The 21,365-nt window shown below is 47.0% G+C and overlaps 1 protein-coding gene across 1 annotated transcript; it reads right to left on the reverse strand.

The window, feature by feature from the left end:
- Positions 1–7,142: 7,142 nt before the first annotated feature.
- On the reverse strand, positions 7,143–20,741 carry tacr1a (tachykinin receptor 1a). Its single transcript, XM_068760916.1, has 5 exons — positions 20,347–20,741; positions 17,627–17,821; positions 9,730–9,880; positions 8,767–8,963; positions 7,143–7,464 (listed from the first exon to the last, which is right to left on the reverse strand). Exons 1-5 carry the CDS (start codon positions 20,739–20,741, stop codon positions 7,143–7,145), a joined length of 1,260 nt encoding a protein of 419 aa, XP_068617017.1.
- Positions 20,742–21,365: the final 624 nt, after the last annotated feature.

Below are 21,365 nucleotides of genomic sequence, written 5' to 3' on the forward strand. Positions count from 1 at the left end.
GTATTCTTAAAGATGACTCAGTCTAAATATTCTTCTCTGAGTTTACTTGTTTCTGCTGATAAATTTATTTCACAGAACACTGAAAGATGAGTGTTTAAAATGGGATAGAGATGATGAATTGAATCCAGTGAAAAGGAAATAACTGCACACTAGATGGCAGTAAATAACAGTTCTTGAACGATGGGAAAGAGGCATCACTTTTATTTTGACGTGTCACCAACGAGTACAGTACACCTTGGACAAGCTGCAGGGCTCATTCAATTCAAATCAAATGTCACGGCCCAAGGCGGGTAAGAACCTTAAAGCACAACAATAGCAGGGATATCGAGAAACTGAGCTTTACTGTTCGTTACCGGGTTGTCAGTCCAGATAGGGGCAGGCAAAGAGACGGAATCCAAGAATCAGGCAGGGTCGAAACACGGGAGAGCAATTTTGAACGCTTGAAGGTAGGAAACATCACTAACAACCTGGCAGGGGTGTGGTGTCTGAGTTGGGTATATGTGGAGGTAGGGCTGATGAGTGATTAGCTGCAGGTGAGCCTATAGGAGCACAGGTGACCAGAATGAGCCGACTGCACGAGGAGGATCTGGAAGACAGGAGAGGTTAGTGCATGCAGGCACTTTCTTTTCTTGTTCTGTGTTTGGGGGGTGTCTGTGCGTCGTCCTTTGGAGATTGTGCTGGGAGAGAGAAGAAAGAAAGCCTTGATTTTGGTCATTGTAATGTTTCGCAACTGCTACACTCCAAACACACAACGAAATTGCGTTTACACCCAAGTACAACAGGCCCCTTGAAACAGCCACACACATGCCCTCACGCATGGGGGCCCCAGCATGCGGAGGGGGCATGGGGTGAAGGCACCGCCATGATCAGCGCACCTCGAGCCGTTTGGGGGGCATGGCGCCTTGCTCGAGGGCACCTCGGCAGTGCTCTGCCTTCCACCAGAGTTGTATTGCGGTTTGGACCGCAAATACAACTCTGCAGCTCCGCTTATTAACTAGAGAATTTTATGCCACGCCTCCTGACATTTAGGAAGGCTCAGTGAAAGTAGAAATCATTATCCTTTCAGGTTTCTCCTCTCTGCTGGTCACAAACGCTCTCCTCGACACTCCTGGCAGGTTCTTATTGTCTCATGTCGAGAATGATTTTATTTTTAGTGCGAGAACCTTGTTGTTTTCAGAGAGACACAGTATTATGTTTCCGGTGGATATTTTTTAGGCCCCAAGTTGCAATAAAACATGAAAATGTTTTGATGTCTTGCCAGTGTTCCCTTTAAAACATCTGGTATTTTTCATAGCACATTTCCGTTTTGATGAAAGGTCTTTGTAACGCTGTTACAAATAAAGATCAATTCACATGATGTTTTCAAAATGAATTTCCTGTGGAACAAACTATCCTGCATACAATGTTGATGCATTCTGTCTCCCAGCAGAAAGTCTCTGCTGACTGCTGATCCAGCCAGGCTGCCAGGCTTCTTTCTGTTTTTTCGTCTCCATTATGGATCAGATGATGAATGATTTTGTTCTATGCTCCTCTGTCTGTCAGCTGGATTGTTGTTCTTATGACGCCGTTTGGCTGCTCCAATCAGCTGGAGACGGCTGCTGGACTCTGATGCTTCTTTTGATTGTTGTGCTGTGCTTCAGAACTAGAAGCACAGCACCCCCCCCCCCCCCCTTCTGATGCCTGCTGCCACACTTTCCCCTTGTAAAGCACTTCAAACTTGTCACCTCCACTCCAGCATCCATTTGGGTCTGAGTCCTCCATGGGGGCAATTTATTATCGTCACTTCCCAACTTCCTGCTGTGATGAGTTTCTTTGTGGCCAGTGATGAAGAGGGAACAATGTACTGAGAATATTTTAAATCAGACTCGAAAGATGTTTGATGTTTTTCTTTACCACTTCCAATATGCAGCATATAGGTGTCAGGAACCCGGCCAGAGCTTCCTGCTCCGCGTAGCTCCGCCCTCCTGCTAAAGTCATTCTGCTCTGCCTGCCTGCCACGCCCGTCATCAGCTCCTCCACATCACCTGTGCTGCTCTGGACACCTGCTGCTCGTCTCCTCATCAGCCCCCCTGCATTTATATTCTGCTCAGTCCCCTGCTCTCTGCCAGGTTGTCAGTGACTTGTTCCCACTCGCCAGCACTCTAAACCTGATTCCGATTCACGTGTACCTGCCCTGCTTGTTTTTGGATCTTTGTCTGTTAGCCTGCTCCTCTGGGTTTGTCTGCCTGTTTTTTTTTTGGCTGAATCCTGATCATATTGTAATTTAGTGTAAAGTCTATGCTGTTATCTTTGCAGGATTCAGAGTGAGCCGCTGCACATCTGCAAAGTAAACTTTCTGTGGCCTTTCCTCTCTCCAGACATTCCAGATTCTGTTCAGCACTTTGTGTTCCGGTTGCTTCGTATCAAGCCAGAGCCTAACAGTTTTGAAAAATAAGTTGAAGCCAACACAGCCACTTTAAAACACATACATTTATTTATTTGTTATTTTTACTTGAAATAGACAAAACAGACGAGATGCACTGTCACATTGGAGTTGTTCATTTTCTTGAATAGCATGCACTTGAATTGATATGCTAAATTTAAACGCATAAAAACTCTAGCACGGGAATACAAAATGGAAGCAGGGACACGAGCACAGCCCCCCCGGAAGCACAGGCCCCCCAAGCACACCCCCATAAAATGTACTTTCTTCAGAAATAAGTCAGCGTGACAGAACAAGCCAAACATCAAAGTGGACGTTAAGGAATGTGTCTGAGGACTCGTTGGCTTTTTATTGTAGGTTCAAATGAAATGCTGACTGTGAAGGTCAAAAGGAGTTTGACCTTTAAGGATATTTCAGAGATTATGTACATTTGAAGTCGGCACAGCAGGAATTGTATCTCTGAATCCTGAATGATTTGAAGTACTACATGACCAGTTGGATATCACAGTAAAAACATCTACTACATTTACTGCAGTGAGAGCAGGTAGAGGAGAATCTAGGGAAGTGGAGGTCTGCTCTAGAAAAGAGAGGAATGAAGGTGAGCAGGAGTAAAACCGAGTACATGTGTGTAAATGAGAAGGTCCCAGGGGGGGACAGTGGAGCTACAAGGAATAGACGTAAAGAAGGGAGAGGACTTCAGGTACCTCGGGTCAACAGTGCAGAGTGATGGAGAGAATGTGGAAAGGAGGTGAAGAATCGTGTGCAGGCAGGCTGGAACGGGTGGGGGAAAGTATCAGGTGTGCTCTGTGATAGGACGAAGGGACAGGTCTACAAGACAGTGGTGAGGACAGCCATGCTGGACGGCTTAGAGACAGTGGTGAGGACAGCCATGATGGACGGCTCAGAGACAGTGGCTCTGAGGAAAAGACAGGAGGCGGAGCTAGAAGTGGAGGAGATGAAGATGCTGAGGTTCTCCTTGGGAGTGACCAGATTGGACAGGATTAGAAATGAGACAATAAGAGGGACATTTTGGAGACAAGGTCAGAGAGGCAAGACTTTGATGGTTTGGACATGTCCAGAGGAGAGACGGGGACTATATCGGTAGAACGATGCTGAGGATGGAGCTGCCAGGGAACAGGACTAGAGGTCGACCCAGGAGAAGATACGTGGACGTAGTGAGGGAGGACGATGCAAAGGACAGGGTGAAGTGGAGAACGTTGATTTGCTGTGCCAACCCCTCATGGGACAAGAAGAAAGTACAGTAGTACTAGTAGTAGTAGTGATAACATTTACATCAAAGCTGAGGTCTACATTTTCAAGAATAAGGCTGTGAAATATTTTTTCTTACTGTTAACAAACCCAGATTTATTTTCACAGACTTCTTTGTTTTCAACAACAAGTAGTAAATCTTTAAATTCCAGTCGAAGCTTTCACTTCTTTTACCGCACCATCGAGTGATTAAAAGTCCAACAGGAGTAAAGATCACCCGGGGACAGATTTAGCTGCATATTGATGCACGCTGGCTTGTTCTACGCAGCAGCAAGACGTACATGTTACAGTTCTTTATGATTAGCTGGAGTCAGCGTGCTCATTGTAATAAAGATAAAGGGGCATCACCCAGTGCAGTGCTGTGTCCAGATGTCTGCTTTGTTCAGTGGATCTGTCGGCGCTGATGGGGCCTGGATTTCAACCGCCGACATCGTTCTCCCTCTATTTCCTGGGCTGGGAGTTGAGTTTGGCTTGGCCGTCTCCAAAAACATCATTTCATTATGATGCGCATTATTTAAGATAACAATAATTCTATTCATGACTTTCATTTCATTTCCTGAAGGACAAGAAAGACTGCAGCGAGGATTTACGGAGACAACAAGTCTAAAAGCAGCATTTTCAGCATGCATGGAGTATTTTTAACATCAAATATTGCCCGTAAGTTTTATTTCAAACTAAAGCACAGGAGAATAAAACAAAACCCCATTTGTGGATATTTCGGTGCCCCCGGATTGACCCGCATGCAGACACTGAACCTCGGCCTTCCCTCGGGTTACAGTTTGGCTGTTGAACGCGACTCCCATGAGGAGGAAGCGATGCTGATGCACGGCGATGCAAATACTCACACACTTAAAAACTGTAAAAGCATGCATCAGCATCGTTCTCCGGAGACCCCCCCAGTCCCATATGCTGCGACGCTGCACACGGTACAATGGGCTGGTTCATCCAAGATAACAACACTAATACAGAACGTCACGTCACATTCAATAGAACAGGAGTCTCACAAGGACCCCACAGGAAAAGCTGCCATCTTTTCAAGATGAAGATACAAGAATATTAACGCAGTAGTACCTGGCCGACCTGCTGCTGTGTACTACTGGTGTTGTAATTTGTTTTGTCTGCTTCTGCTCTCTCTCTCTCAACCCAGCCAGTCCAGACAGATGGCCGTCCACCATGAGTCTGAGGTTCTGTCCAAGGTTTCTGCCAGTTAAAGGGAAGTTTTTCCTTGCCTCCGTTGCCAAAGTGCTTGCTCTTGTGGATCAAGTTGGGTTCTGTCTTTCCCTGCAGGTCTTTCCCTGCTACTCCTGTAAAGTGCCTTGAGATAACTTTGTGTGGTAATCTAGCGCTATATAAATAAAGTTGAATTGAATTGAATTGCATTAATAATCTGATCAACTTGGTGCAAAAAACTAAAGAGGTGAAAAGAATAATAATTTTCTATTCAAACCAAGACTGATGCACAAATGTGATGAGAGAACAGTGAGGAATTGGAAACTATTTATTTTGTTTGTTCAAGTCAAGCTTCAGTTTCCTTGGTGGCTTGCAGCTTGATGGTTGTAGCTTTGATGTGACTCTGATGTGACTCGCTTCATCGTGATGGTTGTAGCTTTGATGTGACTCTGCTGTGACTCGTTTCATTGTGATGGTTGTAGCTTTGATGTGACTCTGATGTGACTCGCTTCATTGTGATGGTTGTAGCTTTGATGTGACTCTGCTGTGACTCGTTTCATTGTGATGGTTGTAGCTTTGATGTGACTCTGCTGTGACTCGTTTCATTGTGATGGTTGTAGCTTTGATGTGACTCTGATGTGACTGCTTCATTGTGACGGTTGCAGCTTTGATGTGACTCTGCTGTGACTCGTTTCATTGTGATGGTTGTAGCTTTGATGTGACTCTGCTGTGACTCGCTTCAATGTGATGGTTGCAGCTTTGATGTGACTGCTGTGACTCGCTTCATTGTGATGGTTGCAGCTTTGATGTGACTCTCTGCATGCACACTGCACAGTATTTCCATATCAATTTAACACATTATAGATGTCTGATAATCTAATTCTAGTGACAATACTGAATCCCAAAACTTCACTACACTTCATCAAGACTCCACTAAATGCACGTTTTATTTCTTGTCCTGTGTGTGTGTGTGTGTGATACACTGAAGTGACACTGCCTTAGTTTCTTCCACACACAGCAAATATGTAAATGTGGAGGATTTAGTCATTAAGCTCACCCCAGGATATTTGCACTAAAACATTCTGGCATCAGTCCATTAATTACTTTGAACTCATTTAGGAAAGTCTTGGAAATAAACAGACAAACTATGAATTAAATCTCCCAACTGAAACTTGTTTATCATGATATAAGGCAGAAATTTATTAAAACCGATAGCCAATCGGCACAGCTTGCTGTATGAAGAAGCATACTGCAGTACAAGCTGCGTGTTTCTGTTGTCGAGCGAAGACTGTCGGGGGTTGAGACAGTTTGTAACCTTCCTTTTCCTGGACCCGGCCGAGGGATCTGGGTCTTGAGTGATTTGTTTCTGTGTCATTTAATGTATACGATGCATCATTGTAAACTTATATTACTGTTAAGTACTTGTATATATTATTGTTGTCTTTATCTGAAATATGTACATCCCGGCCGAGAGATCTGGGTCTTGAGTGATTTGTTTCTGTGTCATTTAATGTATACGATGCATCATGGTAAACTTATATTACTGTTAAGTATTTGTATATATTATTGTTGTCTTTATCTGAAATATGTACATCCTGTTAATTATTCTGTTTCTTTGTTGGGTGGAGGATTGTTGCTGATATCATTTCCCTGTGGGATTATTAAACTATTCTGATTCAGGACAAGCCTAAAGTAGTCCTTCAGTGAGACCCTCTTGGCCATCGGATCAATCGGGGAGCTAGAGTTGGCAGTCTGATCATTTCACACAAAGACACACACACTGTTTCTGCTTTGCTGCTCTTTTTCCCCCATCTTCTCTTCTGTGGAGAGTTTTTTCTGGTTTGTTCTGGTTTTCTCCGCTAAAGGGTTAAATAATTTCCTGAAAGGTCTCCAAGCACGGTCTCTTTGCAGAGAACACCCCCTGACTGAATGAGGAGCTACGTGTTCATAACACACCGGCCTCATGTTATAGCTCCACTCCAAAATAGACAGTGTGAAGTCACACACATTGTGTGAATGCGGCTGTGTCAACCATCATTCTGTACTGAGAGAATTTGAGCACTGAGCAAGCTTTCTAAAGGGAGGAGATCATTATCAGAACTTCATACAAGGGCCTTGTGGGATACGACAGAGCTCAGGGAACTTTATGATGTTCCAGTGAGCACATCAAACTCACAAACATTCACACATGTGCTTTAGCAGCGACACACTCTGGCAAGAGCAGCAATGTGAACAGTCGACTCCCTCAACAACACTTGAGCTCTAATCCTGCAGGTTGCTACTAGTAGAAACCGGATGTCTCTGATACGGTTTTGGAGATGCTCCGGGATGAAGACCCATTTGAGGTGAGGTCCAGTGAGGAGCTATGTGGTCTGACTGCCGTGGCAGCCCGGGCTGGGCCTGGATCTGCCATCACCTTGATCTTGGGTTGCTCCATGCCCTCCCCAATATGAACAGTAGACACCGTAGACTCCATCCGGCTGGCCTTGTAAACACTTGTCTGGGTCTGAAGGTAGCGAGTGGACCGGAGCTCCAGGCCTTCGTAAGAGCCTCGGGGGACGCAGGGGCAGAAGTGGAAGGCTTGTTTAAAACCAGCACGAAACCTGCGTGGGCAAAGCACAAATTAGTCCCACCAGACCCGAACAAGTCTGAGTCTCTGGCATGTTCTACAAAGCAACACAAAGAGAGACAAGTCAGCAACGCTGCTCCTATCAGTTCCATCAGGTCCTGGTGTTTATGGGCCGTGAATCTGCATGAGAGCTGCAGCTTCCTGTAAGAGCTGCAGAAGTTCCCTGGGAAGACTTCAATAGTCAACCTCCAATAGGTTGTGCCGTCTGTCTCTCTAACCCGAATCCTTAAAGTCTTGTTATGTCAATCGGTGACAACCGACTGACATTTATTAAGATTCAAGTTCCACATATAGTTGTTTTGCCCTGGAGTCAAGATGAATCCTCCCTTTTTACTTTTTACCTTATTTAATAGAAGGAAATTCTTGTTTCTACAGACAAATGTTCAGTTCACTACAAGAGCCAGAGAGCTGGCGCTTAGTCAAGCAGTGACAATGCTAAATAAAACTACGTATTATTCATATAATTACGATCATCCACGGCGGCGTCACCGTTGCCCTGGTTACAGAGACTCAGACACACGTTCGTGTAACTGTATCAGTGAAGTCCTTCAGCTTGAGTCCATCCACGTCACCCCCTCATTTCAGCTCCTCAGACACGGCTCAGCAGGGGTTTGAAGGTTATTGATGGATTCCTGCTTGTTTCAAATGTAATGACTAGTTTATATTTCTACACATGTTGTTTCTGGCCTTTATATGCACTGAATGGTTTCATCATATTGACTGTTGATCTCCGTCCTGCACGCTGACAGTAGTTAAGGACTATCCTGCATTAGAGTTCAGCAGAGGGCATTTTTTTGTGTATCCATGTATTTTGTTTGTCTTTCCGTCTATTTTTGTTTCTTTACATGTGTTTCCATGTCTTTTTTTGTGTATCCATGTCTTTTGTTTGTCTTTACATCTATTTTTGTTTGTCTTTACATGTCTGTCCTCATTCAAAGTGACGCTGTGAAAATGATCCTGTTGTTGTGCCACTTCTGTCACAAGCAAACACACAGTCTGTGAAGCAGAGATTTTCGGAAATTTTTAACATGGAATCCAAAATGTCCCCCTTTCAGAGGCTGCAGTGTCTTAATTACAAGAACGTGCTGAGCCTCGGCCATTATGGGGTTGTTGTTGTTGGTTTTTTAGCAATGGGTTATTTTTTAATCATTATTATTAGAGAAATTACTGGAAATAGATAAGAGAGAAAACACAGACCCCTGATCACACACATCCTACTTCCTGGTCGTTGTGTGTATGTGTGTGTGTGTGTGTGTGTGTGTGTGTGGAGCCTAACCTGTCATTGAGGCAGCAGTAGATGATCGGGTTGTACATGGTGGAGCTCATAGCCAGCCACATGATGGCCAGGTAAACCTGCTGGATGAACCTCTCTTCAAACATGTCAGGAAAGAACTGATGCAGCAGGAAGAAGATGTGGAAGGGAAGCCAGCAGATGGCAAATGTAGACACCACCACGATCATCATCTTCACCACCTGCAGGACACACAGCAGCCTTATCTCGGTGTACACTCACTACTACTACTGTACTTCCTGCTTGTCACGTGAGGGGTCGCCACAGCAACCCAACCTTCTCCACTTCACCCTGTCCTTTGGAAGGTCTACAAGACAGTGGTGAGGACAGCCATGATGGACGGCTTAGAGACAGTGTCTCTGAGGAAAAGACAGCAGGCGAAGCTAGAAGTGGATGAGATGAAGATGCTGAGGTTCTCCTTGGGAGTGACCAGGTTGGACAGGATTAGAAATGAGACACTATGGACAAGTGCTGCAAATTAGCTTTAGCTATAAGCGCTATAATGCAAACATCGGATACCTATGCTACATGTGTCTATGTTTTGTATTTGTCCATATTCAAATAAACCAGAAATTGAATTGAATTGAAATTGAAAATTGAGACAATAAGAGGGACAGTGAAGGTTAGACGTTTTGGAGACAAGATCAGAGAGACCAGACTTTGATGGTTTGGACATGTCCAGAGGAGAGACAGGGACTATATCGGTAGAAGGATGCTGAGGATGGAACTGCCAGGGAACAGGACTAGAGGACGACCCAGGAGAAGATACATGGACGTAGTGAGGGAGGACATGAGCGTGGCTGGTGTTGGGGAGGACGATGCAAAGGACAGGGTGAAGTGGAGAATGTTGGGTTGCTGTGGCAACGACTCACGGGACAAGAAGAACGTACAGTAGTAGTACTAGTCATAATCCCAAATGTTTGGTCTGCCATCTAAAACACAGCTTACTTTACGTTTGGCAGTCAGCTGCTCCTTGTAACGGTCAGACGAGTCTCCAGGGATCTCACTGGCCCAGAGGCTCAGTCCCACCACCAGGTAGGCACAACCCATCACCAGCAGAGGCAGGACGTAGAGCAGGATGGCCACACACACGTAGTACCTACAAGACACATCGTGTACAAATCATATGAAGTAAAGTGAAGGGAGATGGAAGTGGGACCTGTAGCAGGGGTACATCCTTGGATCCATTCTCCCCCTCACAAAAAACAAAACGAGCAGTAACAGCCTGTTAGGTCTGGCTTCATCTAACTAAGATGTAAAGTAAGTCCAATAATACTGCATGTTCTGGGGTTTTGTTTTAAAGAGAACTCCATAATGAGAAGAAAGACACTCCCCAGACTGGATGTCTGCGTGGAATAAAGGTAAAGTTTCATGGACGCAGGTTAATTCGGTCCAAAATGGCTACGAGTCATGACTGTTTTCCACCGTGCTACAGACTAATGTTGGTTGTAAACTCATTTGGCAGCAGGTATTTCCTTATTGAGCTGTGAATCCATTTGTCCACCTCCCACCACTTAGTCCCCAGCAAACAGCAAAATGAAAAAGTTACTCCGTGTTGAATTCATGAGCGTTAGTGTGCCAGAAGACCGAGAACGATCGTGCTTCTTATCTTAATTACGAATGTGAGGCTGGCAGTTAGACCATAAATGTCATGTCTTCAGGAAATATTTACATTTGACAGTGTCAGTATTTAGCTAATTATTCATTAATTCACCACAGACACACTGTGTGATCCTAAAAGGGCGGGACATCGTTCAGAGGAGGACCCGCCCACAAGCTTGAAGTTGATTTGCAGCCAAAAAAAAGATTTGTATCCAAAAAGCATGATGTTGATAGATAATATTGGTCTTGCAAATCTTTTTTTGGGTTGCAAACCCATTTTTTGTTTGATTGCATAAAAACCAACGAATTTCTCTTCATGTCACAGCATGCACTCAAGTCAATCAATTTTCAACTCTTTTATCCAAATCCAATAAATATTAATAGATTGCTTTGAGATTAAGTGCATTTAATACAAGAAAGATCAACGGCTACGGCTGCTGCTCCACCTATCTACAACTGCTGCTCCACCTATCTACAACTGCTGCTCCACCTATCTACGGCAGCTGCTCCACCTATCTACGGCAGCTGCTCCACCTGTCTACGGCTACTGCTCCACCTATCTACGGCTGCTGCTCCACCTATCTACGGCTGCTGCTCCACCTATCTACAACTGCTGCACCACCTATCTACAACTGCTGCTCCACCTATCTACGGCTGCTGCTCCACTTATCTGCGGCTGCTGCTCCACCTATCTGCGGCTGCTGCTCCACCTATCTGCGGCTGCTGCTCCACCTATCTGCGGCAGCTGCTCCACCTATCTACAACTGCTGCTCCACCTATCTACAACTGCTGCTCCACCTATCTGCGGCTGCTGCTCCACCTATCTACAACTGCTGCTCCACCTATCTGCGGCTGCTGCTCCACCTATCTACGGCAGCTGCTCCACCTGTCTACGGCTGCTGCTCCACCTATCTACGGCAGCTGCTCCACCTGTCTACGGCTGCTGCTCCACCTATCTGCGGCAGCTGCTCCACCTATCTGCGGCTGCTGCTCCACCTATCTGCGGCTGCTGCTCCACCTATCTGCGGCTGCTGCTCCACCTATCTGCGGCTGCTGCTCCACCTATCTGCGGCTGCTGCTCCACCTATCTACAACTGCTGCTCCACCTATCTGCGGCAGCTGCTCCACCTATCTACGGCTGCTGCTCCACCTATCTACGGCAGCTGCTCCACCTATCTGCGGCTACTGCTCCACCTATTTACGGCTGCTGCTCCACCTATCTACGGCTGCTGCTCCACCTATTTACGGCTGCTGCTCCACCTATCTGCGGCTGCTGCTCCACCTATTTACGGCTGCTGCTCCACCTATCTACGGCTGCTGCTCCACCTATCTACGGCTGCTGCTCCACCTATCTACGGCTGCTGCACCCAAACCTCCAGCGGTGCACACTCACACATCGATTTTGTGGCAGGTTTTCAGTGGGTGTGTCCAACACGAGTCCCTGTTGTCCTTTGAATCTGAGTCGATGGCTTCATCTTGGTGTCAATCTGCCAGATGTTTCTGTCTCCTGAAGCATGGGTTATTGATCGAGCTCAATAATAGCTGCCTGTGGTGTCCACAGCTCTGCTAGATAAGTGAAAGCTCCTGCCTCCTCCAGGGAGCGCTGCGCGCGAAGACGGGGCTGCTGCTTTCATTCTTTATCGCCATCTGTCTCTGCTGCATTGAGGAGAAAATGAAGTTCATGTCTATCATATCTGCAAAGTCGAGGTCATCCGAATGCCCCAGAGTTGTTTACTGAATCCAGTTTCCTCTTCATTTTCTTTCCTCGTGAGCCGGTCACACGTCCTTTTCTGATTCCCATCTCGACATTAAAGCTCTGGGAGTGCTGTCCTGTCTCCGTGCATGAATCAGGATGTGGGCTTTCATATTTCTGTTGTTATCTTTGAAGCAACATCAAACAGCCAGAGCAGATCAAACGCAAACCAAAGACGATATCAAACAGTCATTTGTGCAGCTATGAAGAAAATAAATGGCCTCAAGCTGACCAGCACGACACGACTTTCCGCACAACTAATGTCGTCTAGTCAATAATAAAAAACATTAAAGGGGACATATTATGATAAACTCACTTTCCCCATGTTTCTACACTATTATGGTGCTTTTGGGTCCTTATCAACCCCAAAACGGCAAAATAAACCATCCAGTCAATCCTTCGTAGTTTGGGTAGGTTGTAGTCACCTCCTGAAACACGTCACGTTTGCGCCCCTTCTGACGCCAGGAGACGCAAACGTGCACAAAAGACCTGCGTGCGTCCGTGTCTGCGCTCTGCCCGTCCTCGCTCTACGGCATATAAAGTTTATTTTTGGCGGTAATGTTCCGGCAAACATGCGCAAAAACATTTTAGTGTGTGGTAAAAACTTCGTATGAGATGCTTTATGGAGCGGGAGATAGACAGAGATAGAAATCGGCGCAGCGTCCGCGTTACTGCCGACGCAGCGCCGATCCGTCGGGGTGAAGATCTCCATTCCTACCCTCACCTGTGGTCACGAGCTTTGGGTAGTGACCGAAAGAACAAGGCCGCGCGTACAAGCGGCTGAAATGACCTTCCTCTGTAGGCTGGCTGGGCTCTCCCTTAGAGATCGGGCTAGACGCTCCGCCATCCGGGCGAAGCGCCGAGTCGAGCCGCTGAGAGACGCCAGATGAGGTGACTCGGGCATCTTATTTAGGCGTCCGGGAGGCGCCTCCCTGGATGTATGGAGGATTCAAAGCATTTTTATTCCGTCCTGAGTTTATTGCCGTCATCGCGCCGCGTGTGTAGAAGAAGAATTACTTTACTTTACTTTTTGTGCTAATGTTTTGGCAAAAATTGCCAAAAATGTTTTTGCGTGTGCTCAAAATGTCCCTCACGTCTCATTACCATGGTAGCGCTGCTGCGGGCGTGCTCGCTATATGAACGTACTTTTGCTTCTGGGTTTGGAGCGTTTCTGACGGAGCTGTTTGAGACAGAAATGACGGACGCTGTCCTGCAGCATCTGTTTGATATTTTGACCAAAGACTGGAACAGATATTTCACATAAGTGTCTGGGAACTGCATTAACTTGTGGAAAAAGGGTAGAATATGGGACCTTTAAATGCGTTTACTCAAATGTTACACAGGAATTAGGGTGAACTGTCACTTTTGTTGCTTAACTAAAAATGTTCCACTCTGTAGAGGCTGAAACCAAATCCTCAGCACTGATATTATTGTTTTCGTCCATTAAGCCAAATACACAAACACAAAAATCCCCTTTCTGCATAATTCCATCTTGTCGTCCATGCTTTAGTTGCATCTGGATGTTTGTACAGGAATTGCCTCTGTGATGAAGCCCTGACATGAATGACCCATAAGAACCCTGCATGAGTTCTGCTCCGGCACGCATCAGCTTCTCCACCTCAGCCCAGCAGAACGTTTAGAACACGCGAAAATGACAGTATGAAGTCACTAGAGGACACGTCTCTGCCAGGGCCAGCAGGCCGGACATTTGTGCGGTCAGAGAGCCGCTTTATTCATCATGCAATAAATGCACAGGCCAACCCAATCCCACTGCGGAGAGCAACCCCCCATCAGCACCCGCTAAAAGCACGTCTTCTCAGCATCTTTCACTTTCCCACTGCAACGTCCAGATCGACTTCACATTAGTATGCATCTGGGACACGGCGATGGGCGTCATCGTCCTCGTTGACTCGCTGGGACAATTCAGTGGAACCGCCCGTCACTAATGTCATTAGTGACACCTGGGCTTTTTTCATCCTCTATTTTCACATGAGAGCAGAAGAAAAATGCAGGAAAGTCTAATCTGGTCTTTAATTAAAAAGACCAGATGTGTGCCGCAGCGCTGTAATTAACCACTGTTAAAAGTGTTCACTGAAGGCACCGAAGCCCAATCCACCGAGAGCGTCTGAAGCCAGTCTGAGGAAAATCCATTCACAGGAAACGGAAGCTGCCGCGATCCAAGTTCTAGCAGAAATGTGATTTGCATCCACCCTGAGGAGCTTAGAGGGGAACCGTGACGTCAGTCTGGACCTGCTGGAGCGCTCTAGTAAAAAGGCTTAGTGTTCATTACGTTCCACACCAGTCTAGAGTTCTAGAGCAGCCAGAGGTGCGACATGATCTGGAGCAGCTGATGCCCTCGCATGAAAGAGAGCATGGAAACAGACGCGCTCCTAACTTCCATCGGTAGATGCTGACGCAGTGATGTGTTTACTGGCATCAGTTATCCAAAGCGTTCCTGAGACCATTCCTTAAAATGCTTTTGTTACCTCTGTCCCGTTTTGGAGGTGTGCTGCAGCGTAACATTCCGAATAAGCTAAGATGTGTGCTACATGAAACACGTGAGGGAACATTAACAATGGTTTTAACAGTCATACATATCATCACTTCCCGTTTCGGTCCCGTTTTTCAGAACACTTTTTGTAGTCAGACCTCTGGATCTCCTGATAGATGACAAGAATACTGAAACTGACACCTCTTCTTTCTGAAGTGCTACTTTAATCAGCTGCTTTGGACAATGAAGCTCCGGTAATTCAAAGCGAGCTGATGGCTTCTGCTCATTTGCATGATTAAAGTGTCGTAGTGGGTGGCGTGATGGCAAAGCAGCCCTCTTCACCGCTCATCTAGCCCACATATGAGGATAAACACGACACGTCTTGTGCCTCAAAGTGTCTTTTTACATTGAGGATTTTAATCTATATTTTAATGTATGGTTTCCATCCCATGCTGGAGGGTTCTGCTTCCAACTCAGAAAACGAATCATGAGAGGAAGTCAGAAGCATGTGAGCCTCAAACGCAGCGACTCGCCCGGACTGCTGATGTTGACGACACACCATCTGCTCCTATCCATCAAACTGACGGCATATTTTTGGATAGATCCAGTAAATGCTATATGGCTATTGATTTATTATTTCTGCATCAGTTCCAAATTGAGCCCTCAGTCAGAGCCAAATAACTTCTTAAACTTCAAAGGAACATTTCACCCCAAAGACATAAAAAGTAATAATCCTTTTTCCCCAACGAGATGCCCGTCCTTCTGCTCAATGTCATGGAAGGAGATGATGTCAGCGTTATTGGCTCAGCTGTGAAGCTAGCTGAGATAGCTGTTAGCTGGATGCTACCTTCTTGGAGCTGCAGCGTTAGAAGCTTGTCAATACAGTAAACCATTTTTGGAACGAGACATTGCATTGATTTTTTTTTTTTCCCCATGTGAGCAACACAACTGAAGAGCTTTTCGGTACATTCTAAATGGCTGACGGAATAGTTCCTCTCTGGGGTGAACTGTTCCTTTAATCCGATTTGACCGAGGAGTTTCAGTTGATTTTGATTTAAACTTCTCAGCGTCCATTAAATTCCATTTATGGTTTCAAAAATCAGTTAAAAAGTTGGTGTATAAAGATACCAAGAACAATCTAGAACATTTTGATGATGATCCAGATCAGCATGCGGACGTGTAGATCCAGTTAAGAGGGGAACAAGCTGCTTGGAGGAGGTCTCTGCTCTCCGAGTGATGTTCTAGTTTGGCTTTGATAAGGTACATTTCTGTTCTGGCTGAAAAGACCAGGATGTGGAGTTAATTTTCTAATTCCTTGCTGCTTTCGCGAGGTAAATTTACAAGTTTAGATTTTAGAACTTTGATCCAGTTTAGAACAGAGAGCCAATTCAAACCTCTGTGAGGACGCTACCGCGCTCAATGTCCATAGGAAGCAGCAGTTATTGCTCTTCAAGCAGAGGGAAGTCAGCAGATTGTCCAAAGAGAGGTTGATTGTTTTATTCTGGCAGCCATTGTGCAGATTTCACTTTTGTTTTTGCACATGACTGAAGTGGAGACCTGTAAAGTCATGCTTTAATGCTCAAGACTGGCATTTGAAGTTACCCCCTGGATGTTTTGCACCATGACAGGAAGCAGCAAAAACAGCCACCCTCCAGGTGACGGGACTAAAATAACCTGCTGCAGCACCATGATGTTGGTCCCGGTCCAGCTGGGACCCGATCCAAACCAGTAGAACCTCCTGCAGCTGTAGCCATGCCAGAATGGAGGCAGTACCAGAGAACAGCGCCACATGATTGGGTTCTAGTCCTCTACAGACCTGCGAGACACGACCAGCTCCCACTGACTGCGGCTAGCATGCGGGAGCTGGTCTGGGGTCAGCCTTCATCTCCAGACTGACTACTGTGTTCTGGCTCAGCCCCGAAGTGTCACTGATTATACTCTCATTAAAACGTAATGAGAGCGGCAGGCTTCCACATCATGAACAATGAGATTGCTGCTGTTCACAACAAATGACATTTCCATGGAGGAAAGGGAGGAGAGAGCAGACGGGCAGCCTGAACAGTGGACCGAGCTGTGATCAGAGCTGTTCCTGTATCAGAACTGTTCCTGTATCAGAACTGTTCCTGGATCAGAGCTGTTCCTGGATCAGAACTGTTCCTGTTTGCCTGCTGGTTTTTACTGACTGCCTATTAATAAAGCTCAGTTTCTGGATTTGCCTTCTCCTGTCGTGCGTTTGGGTTCAGTTCTACTGATAGTTATTGAAATCATTTCCAGATCAATGTTGTGCTTTTTATTCCGCCTCCAGGTTGCGTAAAGCAGGCAGTGCAGAAACAGTTTTCCCAGATGCTCTTGGGTTTTTTAAAAAGCCGCAGCGTTTGAACACATTTAGTGATATTATTTAGTGATATTTTATTCTAACAGAGGGCACAATTCCAGAAACAGGTATTATTGGGAGCTGCTATCTATTTCTACATGTTGCTACTGTTCTGAAATTGTACGATTTAACATTAAGCTTGTAGGATTTGGAGGATCAAAAACAGCTTCAGATGTTTATCTGAATCAAGATTTCAGTGTTCAAAGAGAAAATGATCAACGGCGCTCCTGTAAGAATGTTTGATTGTAGATAACGGGGCGAGGCGAGGGGAGGCGAATGCGATTCCTGTTCGCATTTAGTCGAGTAGGACACGAAAGGCCTTGGATTCTATTTTAATGAAAGATGATATCTGGAGGGACGGAGACAAGCCAAGGCCGACTTCCAGGGAGCTGCCAGAGCAGCCCAACAGAGCATCACAGTGAGTCTCTCCGGGAGCCTCTTGCTGCTTACTGTGTAAAGAACTTGATGCTCCGCTGTGCAGAATCATAGAAAAGAGACTTGGACACAAAAAGGATTCCCCTCTCTCAGTGGAGACAGTGCACAAACAGACACATCACACTGAACCCAAGCAGCGTCCCGCAGCAGCAACTTCCTGACTACATGACCTGTCCACAGAGACACTCACATCTTCCTGAAGTCACACGTGCTGTACTGGGGCCAGTCGATGTAGCACACCACCCGGCCGGGGAGCTGGTCCGTGGTGGAGTAGTAGTACTGAGGGAAGGCCAGGAGCAGGGCCAGAGACCAGATCACCCCCACCACCACTCTGGTCTCTGTCGAGGACATGCGCTGCTGCAGAGGGTGGATGATGGCCATGTACCTGGGGGGGGAGGAGAAGACCCTGGTCATGTGTTAGGCTCCGCCTCTGATTCAATGTGCCTGAATAGCAATGAGCAGAGACTAGAGTGAAGAAACATGCGTATCAGAACCAGCTACCAATGTCCGTCTCAAACACTCCACCCTAACGAAACCCTGCAGAGAACCAGCTGGCCTGCTTGATGTTCTCATGGTGAACACATGGGGGCGACTGCTCCTCCCCAGCAAGGGCAGCATGGTTGTGCAGGTCACGCTGTCGCCTCACAAGCAGGAAGCTTCCGGGTTCGATTCCTTTCTGTGATGAGTTTGTATGTTCTCCCTGTGTCTGCGTGGGTTCTCTCTGGGTTCTCCGGTTACCTCCAAAAACATGCACCTTAGGTGAATTGATCACTACAAATGGCGCGTAGGTGTGAGTGGTTGTCTGTCTCTGCGTGGCCCCGCCTCTCGCCCGTAGTTGTTGTTGTCGTCAATGGTTTATCTGCTTTATGGTGGCTGCTAGCTGCTGCTCGTCTTGGGGTTTAGACTTTAACAGATGCACCCGTTGGAAATATGACTTCAATCTGCACGTTGCAGTAACTGTAGGAGAAACGGTGGCAATAAAGTAAATCACGTCTACCTGAACAAACGACACCTGAAAGTATTGTTCGATGGCTGAAGAGTTTCAATCTTTCATGTACGTGTCAAAAATTCACATTTCTGGATGAGCCATAAAGTTAAAATGGAACAACCTGCGGATGTAATTATTCACACAGCCACACACCTGCGTCCTGAGACAACTAAAGGATCCTTCCAAACAGAGCGCCGCATCTAGAAGTTTTCCATTTTCTGGATCCTTTTTATTGGATGATCAGAATGTGGTTCCTTTCTGTCTGACACGGGAAAAGATGGAGACTTCCTGTCAAATGACTTCCCTGTGTGTGAGTAATCATTTCAAATTATCCTAATCATGAGACACGGAGGAGTGCATGAATGACTTAAATGACCTCGCGTCATTAACACGGAGCTGCAGCGGGAGAGGACCGGACAACGCCGCTGGTCGCTGCCAACGCCAGGAGGCCAGGAGACACAGGGATCAATAACGAGGCGGCTAAAGCCACAGATCAAATTTCCTTCTTTTTTTTTTTTTACTAAATTGAATTTGAAAGTATCCGTTCGGTGGTGTATTCCCCTCAGGGCCTTGGTGTTGTGGAGAAGGTTAACTAAAACTCTAGCAGCAGGCGGGAGGAGGAATTGTCACAGCTGCTTCCATCATATGACTCCTTCAGCGCCTTCAGTTTCATCAACAAAGGAGCAGGTCCTGCTGTTTCCTGTGCAGAACCAGCATGCACCTGTTCGCTGTGTGTGTGTGTGTGTGCGTATTGTAATACTTGTAAACAATGTTTGTCTCCTGAAGAAGAAACGTGTGTCTGTTGCAATGAGAATAATAACCATAATAGAAATAATAATGAGGCAATAATAATAATAAGCTCCTCCTTTCTAGCCAGGATTTTGCGCTAACGGTGTTTGACTCGGACGCCGGTCGACTTGTCATTTATCATTGAATTTAGTCTTTGTGCGCGTGTGTGCGTGTGTGTGTGTGTGTGTGTGTGTGTGCGCGCGCGTGTGTGTGTAGGTGTGTGTGTAGGTGTGTGTGTGTGTGTGTTTGCGCGCGCGTGCTTTTGGTTGTTTTTCAATCCCTTCAGATTAGTTGCACGGGATCACTGTGTCTGTGGGGTTCTGTGGGGTTCCGTGGGGTTCTGTGAGGTTCTGTAGGGTTCCGTGGGGTTCCGTGGGGTTCTGTAGGGTTCTGTGGGGTTCTGTAGGGTTATGTGGCATTCTGTGGGGTTCTGTGGGGTTCCGTGGGGTTCTGTGTGGTTCTGTGGGGTTCCGTGGGGTTCTGTAGGGTTCTGTAGGGTTCTGTGGGGTTCTGTGGGGTTCTGTAGGGTTCCGTGGGGTTCTGTGTGGTTCTGTGGGGTTCTGTGGGGTTCCGTGGGGTTCTGTGTGGTTCCGTGGGGTTCTGTGGGGTTCCGTGGGGTTCTGTAGGGTTCTGTGGGGTTCTGTAGGGTTATGTGGCATTCTGTGGGGTTCTGTAGGGTTCTGTGGGGTTCCGTGCGGTTCTGTGGGGTTCTGTAGGGTTCTGTGGGGTTCCGTGCGGTTCTGTGCGGTTCTGTGGGGTTCTGTGGGGTTCTGTGGGGTTCCGTAGGGTTCTGTGGGGTTCCGTGGGGTTCCGTGGGGTTCTGTGTGGTTCTGTGGGGTTCCGTGGGGTTCTGTAAGGTTCCGTGGGGTTCTGTGGGGTTCTGTAGGGTTCTGTGGGGTTCTGTGGCATTCTGTGGGGTTCTGTGGGGTTCCGTGGGGTTCTGTGGGGTTCTGTGGGGTTCTGTGGGGTTCCGTGGGGTTCTGTGGGGTTCCGTGGGAGAACGACGGTCTAAACTCAATCCACGCGTTCACGGTGGCGACACCGGTGGATCATGCCTTCGTATATTTACTGTGACGGAACCCCAAGGAGTCTGGAGCCATTAACCCTTTCACTGCTGTCCACCCACAGCTCACCTGTCCAGGGCGATGGCCGCCATCGAGTAGATGCTGGCGAAGACAGCCGCGATGGGGAAGAAGTTGTGGAAGCGGCAGTAGGCCGGCCCGAAGTACCACTCGTTGCGCGCGGCGTAGACGAAGTTGATCACCGTGTTGAAGGCGGCCATGGAGGCTTCCGCGAACGCCAAGTTCAGCAGGAAATAGTTGGTGACGGTCCTCATGCGCTGATGCGCCATTATAATCCAGATGACTGTCAGATTACCGACCACTGACACGATCACTATGGAGCTGTACGCCACGGCCCAAAGGACGATTCTCCAGACTGGCTGCACGAATTGGTTCCGGTACTCGGTCCCGTTATTGGTGCCGTTGGAGCCGAGGATCTCGTCGGTGATGTTAAACACGGGATCCATTTTACTGCTGAAGACCGAAAGTCAGATTAAATCCAGCAAAATAACAAATTAGATTAAATTCCAGAACGCAGAGGATCCCGGTGCCAAACGCGCTGCCGTGCGCGAACATCCAAAGTTTCAAAACGCTTCTCCGCCACTTGCTCGAGTCGAACCAGGCGCGGAATGTTTTCCGAGACTGAAAACGAGATCCGGGAATTCATTCCCAGAATTCACCAGGAATATTCCAAACGCAATCTGTCGCTGTCTGTTGATCCGCGCCTCTCTTTCCTGTGCGTAAAATGCAAATCGCGCCTTTTTGCGCACCGAACCAGCCCACGATCTCCTCCACGGTCACGCACGCACACGCACGCCGAAGCGCTGTGACTCCCACTGAACGGATTTGCGCTCCGCTCCTGCGCTCCGGTTCCAGCCGCGTCGCCGCTCGCCGCTTTATGGAGCGAGCCGCCGCGCACCGGTCCGATAGACGCGCTCCGTGAATGCGACGCCGGGAGAGGAATTCGTTCCACCCGAGTCACGCTTCAATGATGCTCTAATCTCTGATTAGATAGATTAGATCTGATACTAATACTGATACTGATACTACTACTATACTACTACTACTGATACGGATACAATACTGATACT

Source organism: Brachionichthys hirsutus, chromosome 4 (assembly GCF_040956055.1).
Source record: "Brachionichthys hirsutus isolate HB-005 chromosome 4, CSIRO-AGI_Bhir_v1, whole genome shotgun sequence".
In the NCBI taxonomy this organism is placed as follows: domain Eukaryota; kingdom Metazoa; phylum Chordata; class Actinopteri; order Lophiiformes; family Brachionichthyidae; genus Brachionichthys; species Brachionichthys hirsutus.